The 27,865-nt window shown below is 46.3% G+C and overlaps 1 protein-coding gene and 3 non-coding genes across 7 annotated transcripts; all 4 read left to right on the top strand.

Annotated features, from left to right (window-relative positions):
* The first annotated feature begins 44 nt into the window (after positions 1 to 44).
* On the top strand, positions 45 to 27,362 carry LOC115198400 (apoptotic chromatin condensation inducer in the nucleus). Of its 4 annotated transcripts, none has more exons than XM_029760310.1 (18): positions 45 to 224; positions 1,632 to 1,697; positions 1,986 to 2,097; positions 2,952 to 3,025; positions 3,194 to 5,587; positions 5,706 to 6,122; positions 6,618 to 6,694; positions 11,037 to 11,160; positions 16,086 to 16,131; positions 20,149 to 20,300; positions 20,470 to 20,613; positions 23,602 to 23,788; positions 23,929 to 24,074; positions 24,315 to 24,422; positions 24,633 to 24,740; positions 25,073 to 25,424; positions 25,549 to 25,637; positions 25,721 to 27,362. In XM_029760310.1, the coding sequence occupies exons 1-18, from the start codon at positions 90 to 92 to the stop codon at positions 26,054 to 26,056; spliced, it is 5,067 nt and encodes a 1,688-aa protein (XP_029616170.1). In that variant the 5' UTR covers positions 45 to 89; the 3' UTR covers positions 26,057 to 27,362. The 4 variants fall into 4 exon arrangements, with proteins under 4 accessions (XP_029616170.1, XP_029616169.1, XP_029616168.1 ...); XM_029760309.1 differs by having other exon boundaries at positions 3,194 to 5,659; positions 6,621 to 6,694; XM_029760308.1 differs by having other exon boundaries at positions 3,194 to 5,659; positions 20,152 to 20,300.
* On the top strand, positions 1,421 to 1,539 carry LOC115199276 (small nucleolar RNA U6-53/MBII-28). The gene has a single exon (XR_003879370.1). It is a non-coding gene; the product is annotated as a small nucleolar RNA U6-53/MBII-28 (small nucleolar RNA).
* Positions 2,524 to 2,640, top strand: LOC115199275 (small nucleolar RNA U6-53/MBII-28). The gene has a single exon (XR_003879369.1). It is a non-coding gene; the product is annotated as a small nucleolar RNA U6-53/MBII-28 (small nucleolar RNA).
* Positions 6,235 to 6,353, top strand: LOC115199274 (small nucleolar RNA U6-53/MBII-28). Its single transcript, XR_003879368.1, has one exon. It is a non-coding gene; the product is annotated as a small nucleolar RNA U6-53/MBII-28 (small nucleolar RNA).
* Positions 27,363 to 27,865: the final 503 nt, after the last annotated feature.

Raw genomic sequence — 27,865 nt, 5'->3', positions numbered from 1 at the left:
CGAACCGTGACGTTGGCGGGGATTCGGAGGACGTAGCGACGCCTGTTGGAGCTCGAGCGAGTCGACAGAGCGAGTGACAGGAAAGCAAAATGGCGGATGAAGATGTTACGCTGAATGGTAAACCTCTACAATCGCTCCGTGTGGCAGACTTGAAAGCCGCTTTGGAGCAACGATGCCTCCCTAAAAGCGGGGCAAAAAATACACTCATTAAGCGACTGAAAGGGGTAAGCTTGGCTCAGGTTTTTGCTTCTATCAACAAGCTGGTCAAGTTCAGCAGGAGGCTATAGAGTGGGGTTATAGGCCGTGTGTCGGTAGTTCGGGGAATGCATAATATTTGGCACTCATACGCGTGCGGAGGATTTCAAGTCTAGCGAATTATGCATCAGTGTGTTTAAAGATGTCGAAGCAAATTTAAAACTGTCTAGTGTGGTACAACACTCTTCAAAGTTGAGATGTGTTGCACGGCCCGAACTGAAGGCCCAACTGGAGTGTGTGTTTATGCTAGCGAGCTAACTAGCGGTACTAGTCCGTCTACTGTATTTTTGAGCTGCTGTCCTCGGGCCCGCGCTCTGTGAGAGGAGGGGCAGGGTGTTTGGGTACGCGCCTGCCCATATACGCCGTTTATAGTAGCTCACTAGTTACATAGTTCGCTTAGGAAGACAAGCATGTTTAGGAGATAATTCACGTGAAATTGCTTTTCTTTTCCTCTTCAATTAACTATTTGCCCAAATAAAATTTTCCTAAACACTACCACAGCTGAAAAACAAATCGCTTTCCTACAAACTAGTGTTGCATAATAATGTACCCACCATCAGAATGAGCCAATCCCCAATTGCATTATAATTGCCCCATAAGTGGCGTAATAACTTAATTGCACACAATGCTCAGCAATCACACAAATATAACGACAGGTTTTTTAATCTGCCATGCAGTTTCCTTTGCTTGTGTTATTACAATTTCCTGTGTGTGAAAATGGGCTATTCTTCGAACTAAAGGTTCGCTGGCACTATAAATTCAATGACCCGAGTCGAATTGGATTTACGCATCGCGGTGCAGCTTTGCCCCTCCAATGTAACTGACATCGACCGATCCCTTTCGCTTCTACGTTCCCTATTTATATGGAATAAAAACGGGTTTGTTCATTAGAAGATAATATCCATGCAGAGGACAGGACAGAGAGAACGAGTGTTTTGAGACCCTGCTTCCGACCACGATGATGACGTGTTGGGCATCACTTGCAGCTGCAGCAGCACAGAAACAACTCCAGCTGGAGTTGGCATAGGAACAACAGGTTGTTGTCCTGTCTGTGGTGCTACATGTATCTCCCTTATTTGTTGACTGATTTCATGTATGTGCTTGGAAGAATTTGGTTAGTTTTGCTACAATGTAAATGTTAAATGTTTAGTACTGTATTGCTACTCTCCGATGGTGATCCCGCCATGCTAATACTGATGCACCAGACTGACGGTGTGTCTCTCTGGGTGCAAGTGAGTTAGCCTCACCTTCTCATACTGACTGGATCAGTGTGTGCTGAGGAGAATGAACAAATAGCTCTTACTCGCCTACATTTTTGTGGAAATACAACAGCATTGTGATGTGTGTTTCAACCAGTATTTTGCTCTCTGTTTTAGGCTCTAATGTTGGAGAATCTTCAGAGGACCTCCACTCCCCATATTGGCCTCCAGCCCAACTCCCAGGTAAGAGCCCAAGCAAAACACTACTTACTGATTGGAGAGTCAACACTAGGTGGAAGTGACCTGATTTTAATTTTCAGTCATCTGTGTGTTTGACCAGAAATGTATTTTACATTTTTTTTTTACCCTCAAATTGATTAGAACATACAGTATTTGTACCTGTATCGTTACATTTAAGGTTGTGTCTATCTTATGTTTTTAGATTGGGGTGAGTCCTGTATCATTAAATTACACAGATAGTCTTTCCCTTCCTGTTTTCTAATGTTGTGCCTATATCCCATGTGTGTTTAGATTGGGGAGGAGATGAGCCAAAACAGCTTCATAAAGCAGTACCTGGCTCAGCAGCAGGAGCTCCTACGCCAGAGGCTGGAGAGAGAGGCCAGGGAGGCAGCCGAGGCTGATGGTAGGACATCCGCAACAAGGCTCTAATATCCACACTAGCATACACTACTTAGCATGGAATGCTAGTGTGGAGTGGGCATTGGAACAAAGTCCCCGTCTGTTCCAATATCCACACTAGCATACTACTTAGTGTGAAGCAATGTTTTGAGAATACATTCTAAGTGGTATGCTAGTGTGGACATCTCCTCTCTACCTGAACAATGGACGATGGCCCCAATGCTTCGTGCAGTTGGCACATGTATGTCTGGATAGATAGTGGCACAATAGTGTTGTTAACAATGGTATATACCTGAATGGAGGGCAGTTAGATTAGTGCCATATACATCTGCATATGGATGTACCTGAGTGAACTTCTCATCAGCATATATGGATTGTGGGCCCATTTCAGGCCTCTCACACCATGTTATGTCCCCCAAGTCCTTATTGTCTCCGATGATGATCCCGCCATGCTAATACTGATGCATCAGACAGACACATGGTCAATCTGGGTGCAAATGAGTTAAACTCACCTTCTCATACTGACTGTCAGTGTGGGCTGAGGAGAACTACTAGGAATTAACCACGATTCCTACTCTAATATATTTTATTCAAAAGGCTACAAATAACTTCTGTCTGTTAGTTTATTATTGTATACCAGTTTATTTTGGTAAGTGAGTGAGCAGTCTTTGTTTACTCCATTCCCAATTGAGTTGTATTGTAGAGTCCAGAGACATCCCAGTTTCATCCTTTGTAAATGGGCAAAAAGCTTATTTTGTTGTCAAACAAATAGTGTGCTGCATGGCCTTTTTTGGGTAAACTCTGACCCCTGACCTCTAACCTCTCTGACCCCTGACCTCTAACCTCTCTGTGAAACAGAAAGCCCAGCGGGCCCCGAGGAGGAGGAGCACACAGAGGATGGCAACGACAGCGATTCCTATAACCCTGACAAGGTCAGTAGCCTACACATAGACGGTAGCAGAAGACGCTAAAAAGCCAACCACATTTGAACGGTCCTCCAGATATATGTATTCTCCTATAAGTTATATTGTTCATATCAGCCTAGGTAACAGTCAAAATGTTTCTCTCTCCTTCCTCCAACCTCTCTTCTCCCACCCCAGCATCGCCCCATGCCCTCCCAGCCCCCACTGACCCGGGCTGAGGAAGAGGGAGGAGGTGGAGGAGGGCCAATGATGATGGGGCACCAGGGCCAAGGAATGATGATGGGGAAAGGTCAGGGGATGATGGGCCAAGGGATGATGTCTCGCAGACCAGACTTTGGCCCAAGCTCTGTGCCTCAGGAGTCTCCTGATGCCCCTGGAGGTCCTGGATCCTGGATGCAGCAGCGTCCCTCCCTCCAACATGGCCTCCACCACGAGGAGCCCACCACCCCCTCCCCGCCCCGAGCTGTGGCCTCACTGTCGGTGCGCGTCCTAGGGGACCCTGAGCGCCAGGGCCTGCCCCCGTCCATGCCCCCCCGCGCCCAGACCCAGGAGAAGGAAGGCACCGCCCCGGCGGATGACGACCGACCCGCCCACTCTGTGCTCCACCTCAGCCGCTCTGCCCGGGCAGCAGCTGGCAGTAACCGTGTCCAGGAAGACTGTGACGATGATGATGACAGCAGTGAGGAGGATGAAGATGAGTGGGGACCTGCGGCGAAGAGAGGTGGCGGAAGAGGGTTAGCCCCTCCCCCCCAGCCCCAGCAGCCTTCCCCCAGCGTCCCAGCGGCCCGAGAGAGATCCAGACGCAAGCTCCAGCCTCCGCAACACATCCCCCCTCAGCAGGTAGTACACCAGCCCCCCATGCAGCTCCGCCAGCCCACCCCGCCCCCCTCTCCACCACCAGAGCTCTCCTTCCCCCTCCCCGACACCCCCAAACAGAGCCCGCCTGACATGGATGAGGAGCCAGAAGGAGCAGGGGCTGGGGTGTCCGTCCGCCTTCCTCCAGGTGGCCTCCAGAGGCAGGACTCTGACTCCAGCTCCCGATCCAGCAGCCCAGAGCCCCGAGCCAAGCGCCGACCCGGACCCCTCTCCTTGCTGGCCCGCAAGATGGCGTCCGAGGGAGCTTACGGGAAGAGAGGCGAGGGTGCGCCGGCGGACGGCCAGACAGGTCCTCGAGGGGAGGCTTCCAGACCAGGAGATGGAGTTGGCAGCAGCCCAGGAGCTGGAGCAGGACCGGGGGCTGAGGTGGTCATGTTCCCTGGGGCTGCTATCACCCACACAGGAGGCAGCAGCACAGGGCACACGGGATTCGTCACTGTACCTGAGGTCCCTGCACCAGTCGTTATGTTTGAATCAGGAGCCCAGTCCCATCCTCTCCCTCTGCTGTCTGTGGCAGCTGTCCCCAGCATAAACCTCACCACCGAGCCCCAGGGTCCATCTGGAGAGACGGCACAGAAGAAGACAGAGAAAGAAACAAAGCAGGCGGAGGAAGAGGAGAGGAAGATGAAGCAGGTGGAGGAGGAGAGTCACCTGCCGCCATGGCAGCGTGGACGTGACTTGACGCTTCCATCTGCGTCTTCACAGTTTGGGTCTGGGGGGTCAGAGGAGCCTGTGATGGACCAGGGAGACACCCCGAAAAAGTCACCCTTCGGCAGGGACAAACCCCTCTCCTCCACTCCCAGCTCAGCCATGACGACCACCACCTCCCCGCCTGCCATCGCCCCCAAGAAACCCCGCATGTTCTCCGACACCTCCTCCGGCTCCATGACCTCCCCTCCCAAACCTGTGCAGCAGGGGTCAGTGGTGGTGACCACCCCAGAGGAACTCCCTGAACCCCAGGTAGTCCTTGTCTCAGGGGCCCAGCACCACACAGACGACACCATGGAGGTCACCGCACTGAACAAGGCGTCCGTGGAGAAGCCTGGATGGAAAGCTGGAGGAGACGATGAGAAGATGAAGGGGCGTGCCAGCCTGGCGGAGAAGGAGCGTGCCAGCCAGGCGGAGAAGGAGCGTGCCAGCCAGGCGGAGAAGGAGCGTGCCAGCCTGGCGGAGAAGGAGCGTGCCAGCCAGGCGGAGAAGGAGCGTGCCAGCCAGGCGGAGAAGGAGCGTGCCAGCCTGGCGGAGAAGGAGCGTGCCAGCCAGGCGGAGAAGGAGCGTGCCAGCCTGGCGGAGAAGGAGCGTGCCAGCCAGGCGGAGAAGGAGCGTGCCAGCCAGGCGGAGAAGGAGCGTGCCAGCCTGGCGGAGAAGGAGCGTGCCAGCCTGGCGGAGAAGGAGCGTGCCAGCCAGGCGGAGAAGGAGCGTGCCAGCCAGGCGGAGAAGGAGCGTGCCAGCCAGGCGGAGAAGGAGCGTGCCAGCCAGGCGGAGAAGGAGCGTGCCAGCCAGGCGGAGAAGGAGCGTGCCAGCCAGGCGGAGAAGGAGCGTGCCAGCCAGGCGGAGAAGGAGCGTGCCAGCCAGGCGGAGAAGGAGCGTGCCAGCCAGGCGGAGAAGGAGCGTGCCAGCCAGGCGGAGAAGGAGCGTGCCAGCCAGGCGGAGAAGGAGCGTGCCAGCCTGGCGGAGAAGGAGCGTGCCAGCCTGGCGGAGAAGGAGCGTGCCAGCCTGGCGGAGAAGGAGCGTGCCAGCCAGGCGGAGAAGGAGCGTGCCAGCCAGGCGGAGAAGGAGCGCCAGCCTGGCGGAGAAGGAGCGTGCCAGCCAGGCGGAGAAGGAGCGTGCCAGCCAGGCGGAGAAGGAGCGTGCCAGCCAGGCGGAGAAGGAGCGTGCCAGCCAGGCGGAGAAGGAGCGTGCCAGCCAGGCGGAGAAGGGGACTCCTAAACCCGGGGAGACCAGGAGAAGGGGACCTGAAGAGACTGTTGAGGTTGAGCCCATGGGACCTGTTCTACCCCCTTCTTACCCAGGTAAGAGAGAAGATGAGAGGAAGGGGAAGGAAGATGAGAGGAGGAGGAAGAAGGAAGATGAGAGGAAGAAGGAAGCAGAGCGAGGCAGGCGTGGGGAGAGGGCGAGGCACAGGAGGTCATCTCCCTCTAGTGGTGGCGACTCTTCATCCTCCGACTCGGACTCTGGGTCCTCTTCGTCACGTTCCTCTGGCTCCACCTCCTCCCGGGACAAAAAAAAGGTTAGTGATTGGCTAATCTGGATGTCAATCAAATCTTTCTCTCTGCAATGACAAGCTACCATCACAATCCAGTGCTAGAGCAGTGTACACATTAGTTCTTGCTTATGCTTCTCTCCGATGATGATCCCGCCATGCTAATACTGATGCGCCAGACTGACAGTGTGTCAGTGGGGGTGCAAGTGAGTTAAACTCACCTTCTCATACTGACTGGTTCAGCGTGGGCTGAGGAGAACTAGTGAAAGATGCTTCACGACCTGCATATGCCATGCTTATTTCTTAATATTATTTTCCACTAACAATTAACATAACCTCTCTTTCCTCATACGCCTTGCTCCTTAACAAATCCCCATCTTTCTTGTCTAACTTTTCTTTCTTGATTCACATTGACTTGATCTAAAAGTGGCTTCTTCTTTTTGTCTCTAACATAACACGTTGATATTTTGCTATATATTGCCAATTGTCTGTGATTTGCTCACTCTTTTGTTTGTTTATCAGAAGACTGGCACAGGAAAAGGAAGAGGGGATGAAAAGAGAAGACTGTACAAAGGAGGAGAGAAGAAACAATCTGCCAGGTCAGCCATAGTACCATTTTGAGTTGCTCTCGCACACACACTCCTTGCTGTTCTTTGCACGCACTAACACACACTTCACATAAACAATCCTTGGTGAGGTGCTCACATTTTCCCACCTGCACTTTCACATGCAATTATCGATTTGTAGATATTTCTGTATATGCATTCAGGCTCTGGTAAGGGGAAGCTTCTGCAAACCTTTCAAAACCAAGTGACATTGTGCTCAGTGTTGCTGATATAGGTCTACACAGATTCACAAATTCATACTCCATCTCACACCTGTCTGTCACTTAATGAATTTCTTCCCACAAGAACTGAATACAATCCTGAATGCCAGTTTGTAGGTTTACACGCACAAGAAACATGATTGAGGTGCACGCACACACACTATTACCACCTGCAACAGTCCATATCATCTATTCCTCTACCAATGTCTCTTGTCTATGCCGCCATTTTCTTTTGTCTGCAATGTGAATGTGTCTTTGGATGACTTGAACACATGCTGAACACCTCATTCTGGTCATTGAGCCGTGGAGGATTGGACTCCAGGAGTGGATGGACGTCGCAAGGTAGCAATTGAGAGTTTAATGATTTATAATAAAAGCAGGAAGCACCATCAGAAAACATGTGTGGATGTGTGTGCGCGCAGATGTATACTGTATGTGTCTTGTCTTGCCTCATCATGACGGTTTGAATGTCTATCAATGACCATGAGTGAAGTATATGTTTCATGGGTTTTAATGTGTTTTGATGAATGACAGATGTTTTGGCTTGACTTCTGGTTTGGAGATTTGACAAGGATATATTGGGAAGAAAATGTGAGGTTTTTTCCATATAGAGCTGATAGTGTAAGTTGACCAGAACATCAACCAATGTTTTAGCTTTATACATTGTAGCTACTATTCTACTACTCCTTGCCTGGAAACCCAACATTGAATTGCATGTCTGACAGAAATTAGCGTTTGAATCAGGAAAGTTTCCTTGCAAGACTTCTACGTGCCAGAAAGTTGAATACAATTATATTTTAATGTACTACACCGGTCTGTCCTTTTGGCGGTGGGAATGTGAGAATATATGCACAAGAATAATTACATATTTTTCAAAGTGCGTTCAGATTTCTATCACCTGAAGCATGTGCAGAACCATGTAAACACGAGCACGAGCTCGGAAAGTATACACGTCTCGTGCATGTATTTTTTTTCATCTTGTGTCAGTGCTTCAGGTGATAGAAATCTGAAGGCACTACCAGCGCTTTAACTCGTTTGTGTAGTTATACTTTCCTGTGGATATAGTCTCACATTCCTACTGCCAAAAGGACCAACGACTACATGGACAACCGGTAAAGCACGTTAAAATATAATTTTATTCAACGTTCTGTGGCTTGAGGTCGTGAAATGAAACTTGACTGATTCAAGCGATCATTTCTGACCAATGTAGAATTCAATGCAATTCTACTCCCACCTGTAAAGTTGTTACAATATAGCGTTAGCTTCTCCAGCAGCGTTGTACAACAATCAAAACGCTTACTCACACGACTAGATATTATAGAAAAGGCCAACGGTCAGTGCTGAGCTACATCTTTGGGACGTCCCAACTCTTCACTTAACCCCTATCATTTCACATTTCAATTTCCAATTGGTTAACGTCAAATTATTTATATACACTAGATGGCTGACAGGGGGCGCTGTTTTGAAGCCACCGCTCCTCCATCTTGGCACTCCCCCATCGTTGTAAAAAATATATTTTGAAATAATTTGTCTACATTTGTTTTTGCCACAATCTATTAGACACCATGCATCTTTTTGTCCTGTTACTGTTCCCACAACAACAACAACAAATGCATGTAATTTTGTCCTTGAATCATTTTAATTTAAATACTGTACAATTCCTATTGAGGACTGCGCCAATATGGCCGACCGGTGGCTTCAAAGCCTCTAATTGACTACAGGGTTTATATACATCATTGGTAAAGTCAGAGTTGGGACATCCAAGGCAGCGGTAGTCGTATTTCTTGTCAGGCGCCTGCCGCATTGGCAGTCCCACAGCCGGTGTGGCCTTGGCCCATTATCTATTATTGACAAGATGGTCGAGTGACCACTAACAATGGAAGTGCTTGTCCTCAAAGATGGATGGCAGGCGAGATCAGGTGGGATCATATTAGCCAATAAGGGCAGATACGCGTGTGAACAAGAGGGACAACTCCGATAAAGTAGTTTTTTTTGACGTTGTCAAACACTACACTCATTGACCTGTATACACACATTTCCAATTTCGTAGTAATATTTTCGTGGTCTGGTTTTGGGTGGAGTAAACCCTCTCGCTTCTTCCTCTCTGCCTTGGCTGAGAAGAGAGACGGGTCCTCGCTCTCTCACTCCTCTCACACTAATTTCCCCTCCCGGCTCGCTATCCAATATGGCCGTCGTGAGTGTATTGCTACTCTGATACCGTCGCAGTGCACAAACCCCGCAGCCGCATAAGGATTTCTCCTCGATTTTAATCCACGCTTGACTGGAATAATCAATTACGATAGAGCGTTGCCTGTCGGGGGTTCCAGCCCGGCAATATGCTGTCAGAAGGCAACAAAAACGGGTAAGATAGAGAGGGGTTAGGCATTACGTTGCTAGCTGCTAACGTTACCCTTGGTTTCATCGCTAACGCGCTGATAGCTTGTCACTTGTGTCATGTCTCAAATCCTCGTTCAACCTGCCCGTCTGGTGCCTTTTATATTCGGATTGTGGCTAAACTGTCGTACCATGCGTTGTCATGGTCAGCTATTGACGTGGTCGTTTGATTATTACATACGAAGTGTGTTACATGCGACGTGCACGTGAGTCTCGCTCTCCACGTCCACGGGGGGTGTGGATCCGATGGCCTCGTGTTGGGGGGGAGGGGATGGGAGATACCGGGGTAACTCCGTGATCACTCATGTTTTAAATCTTGATGACCAAATAATGTATTACACGGATAAATAAGTAGTATAGCTGGTAGTGGTTTGATTAAAGGCGTATTGGTGAGAATCATGCAGTTGCAGCGTTTCATTTTATTAATTAAACATCGAATGACTTCCTCGTTACTCTTGACTGTCATAACATGTTTTTCTGGTGTGTACTAAAGCTCACCTACACTCACTGTGAATCCAATGGATGTGTAGAGACCATTTTATATATCTCAATGATAGAATCACACACATCACTGGTATGACTCTATAGATAATATAATGCATGAATCCAGGGGGTATTCCTGATTTTAATTGTCCACTTCACATGTCGTTTTTTATGCTCCTTTGTCTTGAAATAGATGGTATCAGACAAAGCCATGTGTAAATATATGGCTCTGGTGTCAGATTGTTAAGCGAGATGAGTTGTGGAGATGTTAAATGAGCAAGTGTCACCATGGGAGGTCGTTAATACACAAGACATCTGTTGGCCATCAAGTCGTTTTTGTGTACCCTTATGGTGTGACATACTTTTCCTTCTCCCAACTGGCAAGGCTTACTGTTGATGAGACTGTCTGTCTCATGTGGGTACCACATGTACAATCAATGCTGAATGTGTAGAGCAATGATTAAGGATAAAAGAGGAAATTGAAAAAATAGGGGCCTCTCTTCGTGAAACACAGGGGCAGTTCCTAACTCCAACACACACACACACACTCTTAATGATCACTTATGGGACCAGCTGCTCCTGCACTGCTGCCCCACTGGGGTGGAGTTCTAGTAGACATCTGGTCCCTAGCCCCTTACAGGCCTCAGATTGCAGGTGTGTGTTTTTTGAGGGGGTAGGAGACACACACACATAACAATTACTTTGTTTTGGTGTGGAGGAGGTGGAAGGCTTGAGGATGCAATATTGAAGATTTCCAATCAGTTGGCAGTCAGTTATGTTACGACCCTGTAAATGATCACCTCTGTGTGTTTTGAGGTGTATTTGTGACCCCGGCGCTGGGTGTCAGTTGGCTGCCTGATGGTGTGAGTAAGTTATTTATAGTACACTGTCCCAGATCACTGGCCTTAACCAACATTTCCCTTCTCTCTCTCCCTCCGTTTCCTGTGTCTTCTCTCGCTCTCTCTCGTCCTCCATCTGTCCTCTGTGTGTCTCCGGCTTTCTTCTCCGAGGTAGAGGTAGCCTCTCATCCATCTTCTCTTCTCTGCTTTTTAACGAGGGACACATTTTAGTTACTTTGTACCTGATTGTCTCTTTAGTTTTCATGGGTAATGAGAGTTGGTAGGACAAGAGACCACAGATGTAATCTATGTTTAGATTTGATGACATTTTCCTTATTCAGATCTTTGTATGATAATCTCCTCTGCCCCACACTCTCTCCCTCCCTCTTTCTCCCCCAGGGAGGTAAAGCAGTCTTCCTTGTCAGAGCCATCTGGCCCTATGGAGGTGGAGAGGCCAGACCCAGTCCAGACCCAGCCCACCCCTGTCGGGGACACACAGAACAGTGAGGGCTGCATGGAGGAGGTAAGGCCGCTGAGAGGGAGGGGTTGGGGACTGGGAGCGGGGGGGGTTAGTGGATGTTTCAGGAACTAACCACCCTCATCTTATGGCTTAGTCTGGTACCTGATGGGTCCCAAATGGCACCCTATTCTCTACATAGTGCACTACTTTTGACCAGGGCCCACAGGGCTCTGGTAAAAGGTAGTGCATTCGAGGTAATAGGGTGCCATTTGGGACACAGACACAGTTAAACGTCCATAGAGAGATACTTCTGTATGTGTCAGGGTAACGTGAACGACCATACTAACGCCCTTGTAACTATGGCTTAGAGTTAAAATACCCATAGGTATGGGACTGAATGATCTCACCTCTCCTCGTCCTTTGACGGAGTTCGATACAGCCATTCTTTGCAACATACACTTCCACACAGAGGTGCCACACACACACACACACACACACACACACACACATATTATTCTGTACTCATTATTTTCATAGAGCAGTTGCCTAAGCGACTGGACTGCAGGCGGTTCATCCCTAATGGGGTGTGAAATTAGATGTTAACTCCACACAGACTGCATGCATGCTCCTCATCACGATGTTTGGTCAGTGTGGGTGTCTGTGTCAGTGTGGGGTTGTGAGAGGGTGAGTTAAGTTAATCTACAGTCACATTCCTCCTTATCACAAGCTAACGTAGGACTCACTTTCAGATAAATATACATACATTTTCACTAATCCTATAATGGCCATACACAGTTTTGTAATAATAATTAGAGCCATCAAAGGGAAGCAGAGTTAAATGTATTTGGTTGTCCATTTTGGAATTAGCAAAAACCTTCACGACTTGAGTGCATTGCTGTAAACCAGCAATGCACCGTGGCTAATAGGACCCTCATTTTGATTGATCTACCATGAGATAACTTCAGAGAATATTCTGCTCTTTTACATATTGCAGATTATAAACTAATGTGATTTGGTATTCAGCTAAATAAACCCTTTTGAAATGGCTCACCCTCACCGTGTGTATGTGTGTTTGGGACCATGACCTCAGGGTTTGCATGAGTAATAGCCCCTGACAGCATCAAGGCTCTCTCCCTCCTTTCTCTCTTTACCTCCTTTTTGTCTCTCGCTCTCCTCCTTCTCTGACTCTGCTTTGTTTCTCTCTCTCCACAACTGACTCTTGCTCTCACTCTTTCTCACTCTGTTTCTCACTCTACTGATGATCTCTCGCTCTCGCGCTCTCTCTGGCCTGACTCTGTCCATCTTTATCTCTGTCATTCCCATGATCTCTTTATCTCTCTTGGTGTGACTGCTGTTTTAAAACCCCATTGATTGCTTTGTTACGAAGGTGCCCATGCCTCTTCCATTGTCCCTAATGGTACCTGCGTACTACTACTACTCCAACTTCTGCCCCGCTATGCCCAAGCGCCTCGGCTGTACCTGATCTAGGCCCCAGAGTGACAGCTACTACTACACCACATCTGACCGCACTGAGTTAGCCTCAGAGAGAGAACCAGAGAGCCAGAGCCTGCAAGGCCTCCCCTCTAAGCCTCCAGCCAAGACCAGCGCTGAGACAGAAGCTGAACCACCAAGGCCTTCCCTAACCTCCAGCCCAGCCCAGTGCTGAGCCAACCACTGAACCAGAGGCTAAGCCTGCAAGTCCTCCCCGGGACCAAAGCCTCAACTCCAGCCCTAGGCCAACCACAGGGCCTGAGCCGGACCCACCAATGTCCCGAGCTGAGCCAGCCAAAACCGGCAGAAACGCAACAAACCACGAAACCGCAACCAGCACAAGAACCCTGGGGAGGGAAGCCTACTCACTGGACTGCCTGGTGGAGAGAGGGGGAGGGGGACGTTGTCTCCTGTTGTCACCTTCCCTTTTTTCCGCCATTTTGTGGAGGAGCTACAGCTACTCTCCACACCCGCACCGAAAGAAAGTGGACTACGGACTCGTTGCAGACAAGATGAGTCCAGAGGTCCTGCTACTTCCTGCTGTTTATCCCCATGTCTTCCTGCCAGTCTGCCCCCTACTGGTTGAGAGGACTGTAAATAGGCAGATGATTTCTGCCTCATTGACTTGAATGAACTGGGACCACCTACACACTTATAAGGACCAAACCGATAATCGGAAACGACACCAAATGGACTTTTTCTGACACCTCTCCTAGCTATGTGTCTTCAATGTAGACACTCAAGTGGATTATTGAAATGGACTTAACATAATTTTGGACTACATCTTTTCTCATACAGACATTAACCTCTGGGTGCAAGAACTTATGGAACTGTTTTGTTACTGCGGGCCCTTTTGTTGGCTCATTCCCCTGTTCCGAATGCTCCTATTGGCTTGACCTGCCAGGCCAGCATCCAACCTGGGCCTTGATTGGCTGGTCAGCCTTTATCAGACTGCTGGATCTGATTTGAACTTTTCACCTGCATCAAAGATTGGGGCAAATCTGGTTACAGTGTACATGTAGAATACGTCATCAGGCTGTGCGCTTATAGCCTACATTCTGAATTGACAACTGGGTGTTTGTCCAGACATCTGTAAGAGACTTTCAAAGCTATTTATAGAACATCTTCCCATCACTGAACCTTTTTATAAAACTACTCGAGGCATTATGGACGTGAACTTCAATCCGTGGTCTCATTGGACTATTGGTTATTACACCATCAGAGACTTTTCAGCTGCAACTTTGCAAGTCTATACGTCACACAAATTCTGTCATGACATCAGGGGATCCAATTTGTTTATATTGGGACCTCAAACGTTTTGACCCCTTCTAACCATATTTGTCAATAAACCAACCATTCAGGAATCCTTTGCCTCACAAGCTAAAGGCAAAATGACTCTTTATCAAGCAAAGCACCAGTCAGTTGAGAAAAGCCCTCTTCCCCCTCCCGTTCGAGGAAAAAAAAAAAACAAGTCCAAAGCTAAGATCACTTCCTGCCTGCCGGCTAATCACCATTCAGCACACTCAAATCGAGTCCTGCCCTCACTCCTCTGCCTTCTCTGATTGGACCCTTGTTGCCTAGATACAGTACACACTGCCGTGCGGTTGGGCCATAGCCAAGCCAGTGAGGAATCAGGTGTCGATGGTACCAGGAAATGACTTGTCATTTTTCTCTCTCTTTGAGATGTATTTTACTTTTTTAAATAACTTAAGTAATGTCAGATAGTTTCTTCTCAGATCTGTTTGGTCATTTCAAGACAGGAGGATTGACTTCATTTTGCTATGTGTAACTCAATATAAACCTTTTTAAACTGTCAAGATTACTGCAGTTTCAAGTTGATCAAATATCCTAATTTGATATGTAGCCTAAGTGTCTGCATGCATTTCCTGGCAGAACCCCATTCTTTATTTCAATCATCCGCTGAATTGGATCTGCAGCATCAGCCTAGACCTGCTCAGGGGTCTCTGGTCTGACAGACGAGGTCTCCAGCGCCCACCCCTCCACCTCTGTGACATCGAACACTCCGTCACAACCCAAACACTGACTCACAACGTTGTATGTAGATGTTTAGGCACCAACACAGGTCCTTGTACATTTTAAGGGCGACAAAATGTAAGGTCCACAATGAAAGGGAAAGGGGGATAGCTAGACAGTTGTACAACTGAATGCCTTCAACTGAAATGTCTTCCGCATTTAACCCAACCCCTCTGAATCAAAGACTATACATACTGAACAAAATATTTAAACGCAAAATGTGAAGTGTTCGTCCCATGTTTCATGAGCTGAAATAAAAGATCCCAGAAATATTCCATACGCGCAAAAATATTTTTTTCTCTGAAATGTTGCGCACAAATTTGTTAACATCCCTGTTAGTGAGCATTTTTATCATTTGTCAATATAATCCACCCACCTGACAGGTGTGGCATATCAAGAAGCTGATTTAAACACCATGATCATTACACAGATGCACATTTTGCTGGGGACAATAAAAGGCCGCTCTAAAATGTGCAGTTTTGTCACAACCCAATGCCACAGATGTCTCAAGTATGTCCAACCGGCCTCACAACCTTAGACCACATGTAACCACGCTTGGGGGGTGTTGAGGAGTATTTCTGTCTATAATAAAGCCCTTTTGTGAGGATAAACTCATTCTTATTAGCCGGGCATGGATACCCAGTGGGTGGACCTGGCTCCCAAGTGGGAGGGCCTATGCCTTCCCAGACCCACCCATGACTGCGCCCCTGCCTAGTCATGTGAAATCCATAATTTAGGGCCTAATTTATTTATTTCAATTGACTGATTTCCTTATATGAACTGTAAATCATCCAAATCTTAGAAATGATTGCGTTTTATTTTTGTTCCGTATATGATTTATAAAAGATATAGAGTTACAGTATAGTCAGTCTCTCTGCTTACCACACACAGGAAGCGCCAGACATCATTAACGATTAGCTCAAGGGTATCCTCCTGGTCTGAACGTTAACATCCCCGACCCAGATTCCATAAAGATGCATTAATACAGTTAATGTCAGTCTGTCTTATACTCAACCAGGTCTCTACAGTCTAGCAGAGGAAAACTTGCTGATGCCTTAAATTAGACCCTTTTATATAGCATATTCTATGCACTTGGTTTGTACTACACCCACACCACAGCAACACTGCAGTAGGAGTATTTTCTGTGAATTACCACTGTGCCTACACCAACACACACCAGTAGGAGTGTACTTTAGATGTCTAGTGATTAAGTTACACACGGTAGGAACATATTCATTCGTCTTAATCTTCCAGTGTCTTTGAACAAAGGTGGAGGCGAACGTGTCTGGAGTTTCCCTCTGTATCGACCACCCCCCCCCATCTTCTCCTTATGTGGTTTAATAGGAGCCTGTCAGACAGTTCTCTCCCTCTCTCTCTCTGTGTTTAGTATGTTGTCACAGTATCTGGGTCTCATCTCACCCCACGCCCCTGGGGTATCTGTTACATCCTCTCTCTCTTTCCAGAGCACCACTCCTAAAGCGTTCGCTGCACGCAAGATCTCCTTGACCAGTGAGTATTACCAGTTTGGCTTACTGTTACCTGTCCTGTACTGGATCCCCTCTAATCTAGACCGTAGAAAAGAATCACATCAGTCTAGATACATTCCAGGCCGCGGGTCCCGACAGATCATTGCGGCGCGTCAGCATTTTTCATGCTACGGGCGGTCATAAGACTACTTTTGGACAAACATTTCTTGGAAGTGGACGTCTTTCTGCTTCGTGTGTTTTTAAACTAGATCGACCTAAAAGCACATATTTGTTGCATTATTCACACACACACAGAAGTTCAGTAGCCTGCCGCTCCTTCTAGTTGGTTGTGCGGGATCTAGTGCGCCTCATTGAAATAGAGTAAGCTGCCTAGTGACTGTGCGGGGGCGGAGAATCACGTGGCAGTTATCGTTCCAAGGAAATTAACTTCAATATGATTAAACTGTAGTTTACTACAGTGTCTATAAATAAATATTGTAAATCAAATTGGATTTGTCACATGCGCCGGATACAACAGGTGTAGTAGACCTTAGTGAAATGCTTACTTACAAGCCCTTAACCAACAGTGCAGTTTTAAGAAAAATGTTAAGTAAAAAATGCAAATAGTCTGGGTATCCATTTGAATAGCTGTTCAGGAGTCTTATGGCTTAGCGGTAGAAGCTGTTAAGAAGCCTTTTGGACCTAGACTTGGCACTCCGGTACCATTTGTCGTGCGGTAGCAGAGAGAACAGTGTATGACTTGGGTGGCTGGAGTCTTTGACAATTTTTAAGGCCTTCCTCTGACACTGCCTGGTACAGAGGTCATGGATGGTAGGAAGCTTGGCCCCAATGTTGCACTGGGCTGTACGCACTACCCTCTATAGAGCCTTGCGGTCGGAGGCCGAGCAGTTGCCATACCAGGCAGTGATGCTACCAGTCAGAATGCTCTCGATGGTGCATCTGTAGAACATTGGTCCCGTGTGGCTCAGTTGGTAGAGCATGGTGTTTGCAACGCCAGGGTTGTGGGTTCGATTCCCACGGGGGACCAGTACGAAAAAAAAGAAAAGAAATGTATGCATTCACTACTGTAAGTCGCTCTGGATAAGAGCGTCTGCTAAATGACTAAAATGTAAATGTAATTTTGAGCATCTGAGGACCCATGCTAAATCTTTTCAGTCTCCTGAGGGGGAATAGGCTTTGTTGTGCCCTCTTCACGACTGTCTTGGTGTGCTTGGACCATGTTAGTTTGTTGGTGATGTGGACACCAAGGAACTTGAAGCTCTCAACCTGTTCCACTACAGCCCGTTGATGAGAATGGGGGTGTGCTCGGTCCTCCTTTTCCTGTAGTCCACAATCATCTCCTTTGTCTTGATCATGTTGAGGGAGAGGTTGTTGACCTGGCACCACACGGCCAGGTCTCTGAGCTCGTCCCTATAGGCTGTCTCATCGTTGTCGGTGATCAGGCCTGCCACTGTTGTGTTGTCGGCAAACTTGATGGTGTTGGAGTTGTGCCTGGCCATGCAGTCATGATGAACAGGAAGTACAGGAGGGCACTGAGCACTCACCCCAGAGAGGCCCCCCATGTTGAGGATCAGTGTAGCGGATGTGTTGTTACCTACCCTTACCACCTGGGGGCGGCCCGTCAGGAAGTCCAGGATCCAGTTGCAGAGGGAGGTGTTTAGTCCCAGGGTCCTTAGCCTCTTAAGGATAGGGGTCCTTTTTTTTTATTTTTTCAATTTTCGTCTAAAATGACGTACTCAAATCTAACTGCCTGTAGCTCAGGACCTGAAGCAAGGATATGCATGTTCTTGATACCATTTGATAGGAAACACTTTGAAGTTTGTGGAAATGTGAAATTAATGTAGGAGAATATAAGACATTAGATCTGGGAAAAGATAATACAAAGCAAAAACCATACATTTAAAAAAAATCTTTGGAATGCAAGAGAAAGGCATAATGTATTATTCCAGCCCAGCCGCAATTTAGATTTTGGCCACTAGATGGCAGCAGTGTATGTGCAACGTTTTAGACTGATCCAATGAACCATTGTATTTCTGTTCAAAATGTTGTATCAAGACTGCCCAAATGTGCCTAATTGGTTTATTAATAACTTTTCAAGTTCATAACTGTGCACGCTCCTCAAACAATAGCATGGTATTTAATTGTAATAGCTACTGTAATTTGGACAGTGCGGTTAGATTAGCAAAAATGTAAGCTTTCTGCCAATATCTGATATGTATGTCCTGGGAAATGTTCTTGTTACTTACAACCTCATTCTAATCACATTAGCCTACGTTAGCTCAACCGTCCCGCGGTGGACCCACCGACCCTGTGGAGGTTTAACTTAGTGATGAGATTTGAGGGCACTATGGTGTTGAACGCTGAGCTGTAGTCAATAAATAGCATTCTCATGTAGGTGTTCCTTTTGTCCAGGTGGGAGAGGGCAGTGTGGAGTGCAATAGAGATTGCATCATCTGTGGATTTGTTGGGACAGTATGCAAATTGGAGTGGGTCTAGGGTTTCTCGGATAATGATGCTGATGTAAGCCATGACCAGCCTTTCAAAGCACTTCATGGCTACAGACGTGAGTGCTACGGGTTGGTAGTCATTTAGGCAGGTTACCTTAATGTTCTTGGGCACAGGGACTATAGTGGTCTGCTTGAAACATGTTGGTATTACAGACTCCATTAGGGACAGGTTGAAAATGTCAGTGAAGACACTTGCCAGTTGGTCAGAGCATGCTCGGAGTACACGTCCTGGTAATCCATCTGGTCCTGCGGCCTTGTGAATGTTGACCTGTTTAAAGGTCACATCGGCTACGGAGAGCGTGATCACACAGTCGTCCGGAACAGCTGATGCTCTCATGCATGCTTCAGTGTTGCTTGCCTTGAAGTTAGCATGTAAGTAATTTGGCTCGTCTGGTAGGATAATAGAAAGAAGTGGAGGGAGCCCGACCAACGTGACTCGAGGTGCATTAAAACAAATTAGATTGAAAAGGAAAAGGAGCACAGGCACCATGGTGAGCGAGCGTTGCGCCTTTTCATTTTCGATAAATCGTGAGTACCCATTTATGTCTCTGCCTGCAAATCTTCCTCTTAAAAGGTAGGCTGTATCCTATATGAAAAACCTAGCTTGAGCAAGTGTTCACTGTCGTCATTCTTGCTGCTGCTTCAAGTTCCGTAGCCATATGTGCGATCAGGTGCGCGTGTAATTAGCCTCTGCTCTCTTCAAACTGCGTGTGTAATACCGATAGCCATAATGGGCCACGTGAAAAACTGGTAATTTAACATATTTCTAAAGTTAATTTTGTGCCTTTTGATATTGCCTATAGGGTGCCAAATTCTACGGACCATGGCTGGCAAGTGAGTTGTCACATATGCCTAAAATAACATTGTGGGACTGCAGTTGGGTTTGAGACCAGTTCTTGTAGCGGGTGCGAGTCGGACAGAAAGCCAGCGGTTGTGGGCAGGTGCGGTTTGAAAAGCTGCGGGCAGGATGAATAAATCAGTCTACCGCAGACCTTTAATTCCACGCTCAGTCGAAAGAGAAGCCATAGATTAATCAATTTTGAGTAAATCATGGTTCCTCTGCCCAGATAAATGTTGGTGACACTGGTGTGTTCTCATAATGGAGTCTCTGTCAAATAATGTTAGTTTTCCTGATTCATTAGGAACTAGATTCTTACCTCAGACAATCATAATTCTTATGTCTGTAATTCAGTATTCCCCCTGCTCCCTTTTGTAACTTTTATTCTTCCTTATTTTCCCCCTCATGTTGTGCAGACAATATCCTTACGAACATGCTAAATTACAGTACAACGGTACCAGAACTCCTTTTGTATATATTTTTGTATTTATATTGTTACTATTTCAAAGTAGTTTTTTTTTTTAGATAATTTGTCTTACATTTTAAATTCTGCTTTGTTGAAAGGGCTCGTAAGTAAGCATTTCACTGTAAAACTCGACAACTGTTGTATTCGACGCAGGTGAAAAATATGAGTTTGATTCCTACTATATATATATAATATATGTATATGTGTGTGTGTTATTCATCCTCTCAGCAGGCAGTAAGTCGTCTCCAGAGGGAGGAGGAGCAGCAGCAGGGGGGGAGGCAGAGTCCGGGACCGCCGCTGGGAGGAAGAGGAGATGGGGATCCAGCACGGCCGTCAACGCCAAGAAACCATCCATCAGCATCACCACAGACTCACTCAAGGTACTGTACATGGCAGCACACACACATACGCACACATACAAACAGACAGGCACACATTCTGAAGAAGAAAAGAACACCCTAAAAATCCCTGTTTCAATTCAGACAGAACATATGTTCAAAGTTGTTACATTCAAACTCATTGTCCTCCTTTCTCCCCCTCTCCTACCAGTCTCTGATCCCAGACATCAAGCCCAGTCAGGATGCTGTGGTGGATCTCCACCCTGATGACATCCAGTTGTCTGGGGACGAGGACACCACCAGGGAGGACCAGGGTCTGGACAAGGGCCTCAAGATCAGACGCACTGTCACACAGGTGGGGAAAGGGGCCTGGGGAGTGGATCAGACAAACTTTTTAATAGGCTACTGTACAATTAAAAATATTTAGCCTTTATTTAACTAGGCAAGTCTGTTAAGAACAAATTGTTATTTACAATGATGGCAGATTTCTACCTTGTCAGCTCAGGGATTCGATCCAGCAACCTTTCGGTTACTGGCCCAACGCTCTAACCACTAGGCTACCTGCCGCATAGGTGTATATCATATGTGTGTACCACAGATGTGTATACAACATTACTGTGCGGGCCATTCAATGTAATTGCACCACCATAAATTGATCATATCTGGAGATATATATTAGTACATTTAAAACTAGGTTTCGGTTTTATTTATTCGCACCAAATACAAGTGAAAGACAAAACGGTACAGATAAAAAAGCTGGTGAAAGCAGAGTGCAGGTGAGGACAGAAGCCCAAAAGGGCTGATATGAAAACCACACCACAAATAGAAGTTTAAAAAAAGTTTGTTCAATCATTTAAACTAAGCATATTAATTATAATTGTACATGATATACTCAGTATACAAGAAAAACGTTTTATGTGTGTGAGAATTAGGCTAGACGGAGGGGATTACTGGGTAGTTTGGTTCGTCAGGCTGACCCCCAGTCTTCACTTGAAGTTATTGAGGGATGAGGAGGTTTTGGCAATATGAAGGTAAGAATTCCAGAGTATGGTACCTCTGTATCTGATAGAGAATTGACTATGTCAGGTGTGGCAGTGGGGAGGGTGAAGGTTATCACAGTGTCTTGTGTTTATATAGATGGATTTCCGAATGAACCTGGAAGAATCCATTGAAGGGTTTAGGTAAACTGTCTGTGAGGTATTTGTAGATGAAAGTACATAATTGGAGTACATTAATATCGTAAATAGACAAGATGTTGAGTTTCTTAAACAAAGGCGAAGCCAGGTAATTAGAGGTGGCTAGTCTTGCAAATGTATTTTGTATGATGAGTCATTTGTGTAGGTAGGAGGTATACGTACTGGCTCAGACAATATTACAGTAAATTAGATATGTTTAAATTAAACTGTAGTATAGAGTTAGGATGTAAGCCTGATGAACCAAACCACTAATCTTTCTGATGATACCAAAATATATCATCACTTTGTTACAGACAAATTGAATATGATCTTTTCAAGGTAACTTTTCATCAGACTCCGAGGAATCTAGTGGATGTGACTTGTTCCAGTTCATTCCCACCAATTGGGATTCTGGAGAATACAATAGTTAAACTATCTTTAGAAATGTTTTATTTTAAATCTATCTGAAACATTCAGAAAAGTTGGCCATATCTGAGTTGGCTTCATTAATTAGTGAATCAAAATGATTGTGTGATTAAAATCAAATTGGTATCATCAGCAAAGAGAATGGTAGAAAGCAGCAAGGTCATTGATATAGATTAGGAATAACAAAGGCCCAGTTATCGTATCTTGGCCCTGGTAGATGCACAGCTGTTTGCATAAACAAATTGTTCTCTATCATAAACATAACTATATAACCAATGATATGTATAATCATGAAAACCGTAGTAATGCAATTTAGAAAGTAATATTTCCTGATCAACCGTGTCAACGCTTTGGATAAATCTAAAAAGATGCCAAAGCGTATTTTCATTGTTAATGGCTGTATAGATCTTATCCACAAGTTGCAAAAGAGCCATATCTTTGGAGTAGTTTTTACGAAAACCATATTGTTGTTCATATAGAAGTGTTAATTAAATGTTTCAAAATTTTCTTATATACCAATTCTGAGGATTTTAGAAAAACATAGTAGTACAGATGTTGGGGGATAATTTGCAAAAGATTGGGGGATAATTTGCAAAAGATCTTGGATCCCCAGATTAGGGCGATAACTTTAGAAAATTGTCAATCTTTAGGAACAATACCAGTTTGCATAGATTTGGTGAAGATATACATTAGAGGCTGCTGTTGATATCTTTAAGTTACCAATTACATCAGGAGGATCAAACTGAAGCAGAGAAGGGAAATGTTCCTTAATGCAATCCACAGGATTTCCAGCAGTTTTTTTTCAATCTGGCCTTTTTTTTCGTTCTTCAATTAGTCCTGGCGGCAGTTCCTTTCTTTTGAGGCGTACCTTTTCAGAGAAGTCTTCATTGATGAAGATGTTGGTTTCCTTCAGGCCCTTGGCTCTCCTGAGAATCTCCTTCTTGTCTTTGAACCTGAGCAGTTTCACCACAATAGATCTGGGCCGTCCATCAGGGAAGAAAGTGCCATTCCTATGTGCCCTCTCCATCTCCATGAGTTTAGGGTCCAGTTTGAGTTGATCTGCCAGGAGTTTCTTGCCCTTGACTTCGGTGTCATGCCAAGTTTGTCTTAACGTCCTCAATTCCATCTTTTTAAAAAATATATAGTTTAAAAAAAATATAATATTGCGCCTCTGTTGGTTTTCGAGGTAGTCTCCTTTTGGAAGAGTGCTTGTCAAGTGTTTGGAAAATTGCTAAATCCTCAGACATGGTTTTGAATGCAGTCTGTTTTGTGACATTCACGCTCTTTAGCTCCTCCACCTCTGACTGCGTAAACTCCAAACTGTTTAAATTCCATGACATCCTTAAACATATCATCAACCCTTTTGTTGGTAGAATCCATAAAGAGTTGCAGGACAGACTTTATTTTCTTTCCTTTTTATTGTTGTTGATCTTTATACAACAATTTTTGTTGATCGAGTTCATGGAGTAGCGTTTGATACGTATTCCTCTTCCACATTGAGCTTTGGTTTTTTTTTCTGTCTAGCATAAGCCAGTGCTGTTGACACAAGGTGTATGCTGGGCAGTAAGCCTAAACACTGGTCAAAGATGCTTGGGAGAGACAGTGGTAGGAGCATTCGCTTACCCACGGAACGAGCAGCGTGTGAGGACGGAGACCCGAGTTTTCTTTTTATCGACAAACCAACATTTATTCTTACACGCTTGAGCTATATAGTGATTAAGTTGTCTCTTCTCCATTCATAGGTGGTCCCAAGTGAAAACCAGGAGAATGGCCAGGGAGAGCGAGATGAGGAGGAGGAAGAGGAGGAGGAGGTGAAAAAACAGGAGCATGACAGAGAGAGGACACAGAAAGAGAAGAGGAAGGACAGCTACTCCGAAGACACCATGGAGTCTCAGTCCTCCGCTACACACGACACCGACGCTAAGAAAGGTAACGCACAACAGTTCTGAAGTGTAACACCGTCTCCCAAGTCTCTCCGGCTAATATGACCCTTCTTTCTAACCACTTTATCTTCCTGCCCCGTTCCCCTTGTTTTTCCCTTTCTCTTCAAATCAATCTCTCTCCCTCAGTCACTCCCAGTGATACGCTGGTGCGTCGCTCCATCAGCCAGCAGAAGTCAGGTGTGTCTGTCACCATCGACGACCCGGTTCGCACCGCCAAACAGCCCTCTCCGCCCAGAGGCAAAGTCTCCAACATCGTCCACGTCTGTAACCTGGTGAGTTCAGAGCATTGTCTTTAACACACTCATTTGAGTGTATTGCATATATAAAAGTAGATCTTGGGATAAGGTTGCTCCTAGTCACTGATCAGTTTTAACATTTTCTTCCCTAATGGTTAAGGTTAGGATAAAAGGATCCTAGATCTGTGCAAAAAGGCAACTTCTACCTTGAATCAACATCATAAACTGAGTGACCTGTGGCCCTAACTGACCTATGACCTATCTCCTGTCCATTAGGTGCGACCTTTCACCCTGGGTCAGCTGAAGGAGCTGCTGAACAGGACAGGCTCAGTGGTAGAGGATGGCTTCTGGATCGACAAGATCAAGTCTCACTGCTACGTCACTGTGAGTAACTGTCATTGTCTCGTTATCTCTCATACCAGTTTGTCTCTCACTATCATTTTAAGTGTCAAGTCTGTCAGATAATTAATTCCCAAATTACTTAATTGGGACTAGAGAAACTGATGGCTTTGAAAGTCCACACACATCACACTGTTGTTTTTCAAAGAACCGGTCATTGTTCTTTGACCTCGCTCTCTCTCTCTTTCCTCCCAGTACTCCAGCACAGAGGAGGCTGTGGCCACACGAGCTGCTCTCCACGGGGTGAAGTGGCCCCAAAGCAACCCTAAAGTCCTCAGTGTGGACTTCTGTGAGCAGAATGAGGTAATTCTGTCCAACCCTCTCACACTAAACAGGGAACAACTGGACTAGTACTAGTAAACACTAGGAAGATAGGAATATTAGCTCTGATGGACATCTACATAAACTAACTTGGGGGAAAATAGCTGGCGCTTGGTGTGTAGCTCTATGCTCAATCTATGGTGTATAGATCTATGGTGTAAATGATATGATTTAACAAATTGAACCAAGCCCTTTCTCTCTTATCCATCCAAGGAACAAGTTTTTAAAGTGATAAAACACTGCCTATCTAAAAATCATTCACCCTCTTTTCCTGTCATTCATTCTTTATTCCCCTCATTCTCTCCCTTCTCTAGCTGGACTTTCACAGAGGCCTACTGACTGTGGATCCCAGAGAGGAGCACCGCCCCCAGCCTGGTGTGGGTCCTGGAGGTCCCAAAGTCCGACCGGGCGTGCTGCCCCCTCTGATGGACGGGCGCGGGGACCGCGGCGTGGTCGGAGGGGTGCGGGACCAGTGGGCGGAGAGAGAGAGGGAGATGGAACGCCGGGAGAGGACCAGAGCGGAACGTGAGTGGGACCGGGACAAGGTTCGAGACTTCGGAGGCAAACCAGGAGAGGAGAGGGAGAGAGGGAGGAGATCTCGCTCCCTGGATAGAGAGAGAAGGCGGAAGGAGAGGGACGGCAAGGAGAAGAAGACAGACAAAAAGGGTGAGAGGAGTTGGGAGTCTCTTGTCCTCCCTATGCATGTTTTAATATCTAAGCTGTTCGTAACCTATAGCTATTACGATGTTAACTCACTATCTTTTTCTCTCCCTGTCCTCCATTCCAACAGATGAGCCTCCTGCCAAATTACTAGACGACCTTTTCAATAAGACCAAAGCAGCTCCCTGTATATACTGGCTCCCCCTCACTGAAGAACAGGTATGACACACACACACACACATCATAATGCAACAACTTGATAGTGTTTTATTGTCATTAATGACTTTTGTTCGTATCCCTAGGCAAACCAGAGGGGAAAAGAACGGGAAGAGCGACAGAAAGAACGAGAGAGGAGGCGGAAAGAACAGCAGGAGGAGGAGGACAAGAAGCGAGAGGAGGAGAGAAAGGAGAGAATTAAAAGCAGAGAGAAGGAGGGAGGAGCTGCGGCAAGCACTGGAAGTGTGAGTGTCCGGGGATCTGAGGGAGACCGGGATAGAGAGAGGGAGCGAGGGAGGGAGAGAGAGGGGGAGAAGAGGAGGGACAGTGGTGGATTCAGACCCAGAGGTCCTGATACTAAACCCTCTGCTGGGTTCCGACGCTCCCGTAGCCGTAGCAACCCCCGAGACAAACGCCGTTGAGTGTTCAGTTTGACGGAGTGAGAGAGATGGGGAGGAGGAAAAAAGGATGGATGCAGTCCCTCATTCAACATACAATTGGAACACAGCAGAAAGAGATTTTTGGTCCCCTTCCTTTACATTAAAACCACTTCCATAGTCTTCAGGTTAACAGGCTGTTCCTCTTCCTTTGGGCCAGGGAGACTCCTATTTAGAAAACCCCAAATCCTCACTCAGTAATGCCGTCTGTCTCATATTCATACAAATCTACATGTATAGACTTTGGTCACATTTTGATAGTTTAGTGAACCAAAAAATGTCTGCCTCCAAAATGGCACCCTATTTCCTATATGAAGGCCCCCGTCAAAAGTAGTGTACTATATAGCGAATAGATACGGTGACATTTCGCTCTCCCTCCTATAGCTGTCTCATCTGTCTCAAGCTTCTCATACGAAGCAGTCCAGGGGCCTATTCTGAGCTCTGGAAATTCTCATGCGTTTTAACCAGAAATGGAAAGAAAGGGTGGCGGTTTGCCTCAAGGCTTGGAACAGAGTCTTGTTCCACCAATCTCTGCGGGCACACAGTAATAAGACTCTTCCCTGTAATAATCCATTTAAAAATAGCAGCCCAGCTTACCAACCCCCAAATGTGTTCTAGAATCAATTTTAGTATTTCAAAATCCAGTGAAGTTATTTTTTCTACGACCGGTACCAAGGCCCTTTGTTGGGTCATGTGAAGGTTATTTTTTCTGCTTTGACGTTTTATTATGATGAATCATGTAAATCTCAGCCTTGGATGGTTTTTGTGTGTTCTAGTGTGTGTGTGGTGTGGTGGTGCTCTGCTCTCCCTCTCTCCACACACTAAGGTTAAAGTTGGTAATGTGTCATTACACTGAAAGCAGCATATGTTTAAGAAAATTAGGAAACTGTCTTTTTGCCTTGTCAGAGGGGTAGGGACATTTTTGTGTGGGGTGGGGAGGGGGACTGATTTCATTTACGCACACTTGGCATGTATACTGTTCTTTTTAGGTTGTTTGGGTGGGGGGGGTCCAAACGCACTGAGAGAATCCGTGTGGCACGATGTGAAACTGTCCCAACATGTGAAACTATCCCCTTTCTTGCTCTCTTCCTTCTTATTCACTCAGTGTACCCTCAACCCTCCGTTCTTTTTGTAAATGAATCAGACATCGGATGAGTTTAACTTAGATTATTACTGTTTTAATATTGTTTTTAATTTGTTTGAAACTGATTCTTATTTGGCTCTTTGTTTTTTTTCTCCTGTAAGTGCTGAATGTACAAAGAATTCAAAATAAATGTAAAAGTTTAAATGTTGTCATCGCATTCTTTAATATAGTATCTCAAGTCATATTTTGTAATGTTCGTGTTCCCAGGAGACTGTTGATAATTAAACAATTGCTTATTCAGGAGATTAGTAAATTATATGAATACATTACATGGCCAAAAGTACGTGGACACCTGCTCATCGACCACCTCATTCCAAAATCACGGGCATTAATATGGCGTTTCACAAGAACAGCACTTAAGTTTTTTTTCTCTAAATTTCGTGGTATCCAATTGGTAGTTGATCTTGTCTCATCGCTGCAACTCCGTTATGGACTCGGGAGAGATTAAGGTCGAGACACAACCCAACCAAGCCGCATTGCTTCTTGACACACTGCTCGCTTAACCCGGAAACCAGCCGCACCAATATGTCGGAGGAAACACCATACACCTGGCCACCGTGTCAGCGTGCACTGCGCCCGGCCCGCCACAGGAGTCGCTAGTGCGCGATGGGACAAGGACATCCCTGACAGCCAAACCCTCCCCGAACCTG

Source organism: Salmo trutta, chromosome 8, assembly GCF_901001165.1.
Source record: "Salmo trutta chromosome 8, fSalTru1.1, whole genome shotgun sequence".
Classification (NCBI taxonomy): Eukaryota; Metazoa; Chordata; class Actinopteri; order Salmoniformes; family Salmonidae; genus Salmo; species Salmo trutta.
This window is presented reverse-complemented; position numbering and strand designations above follow the sequence as displayed.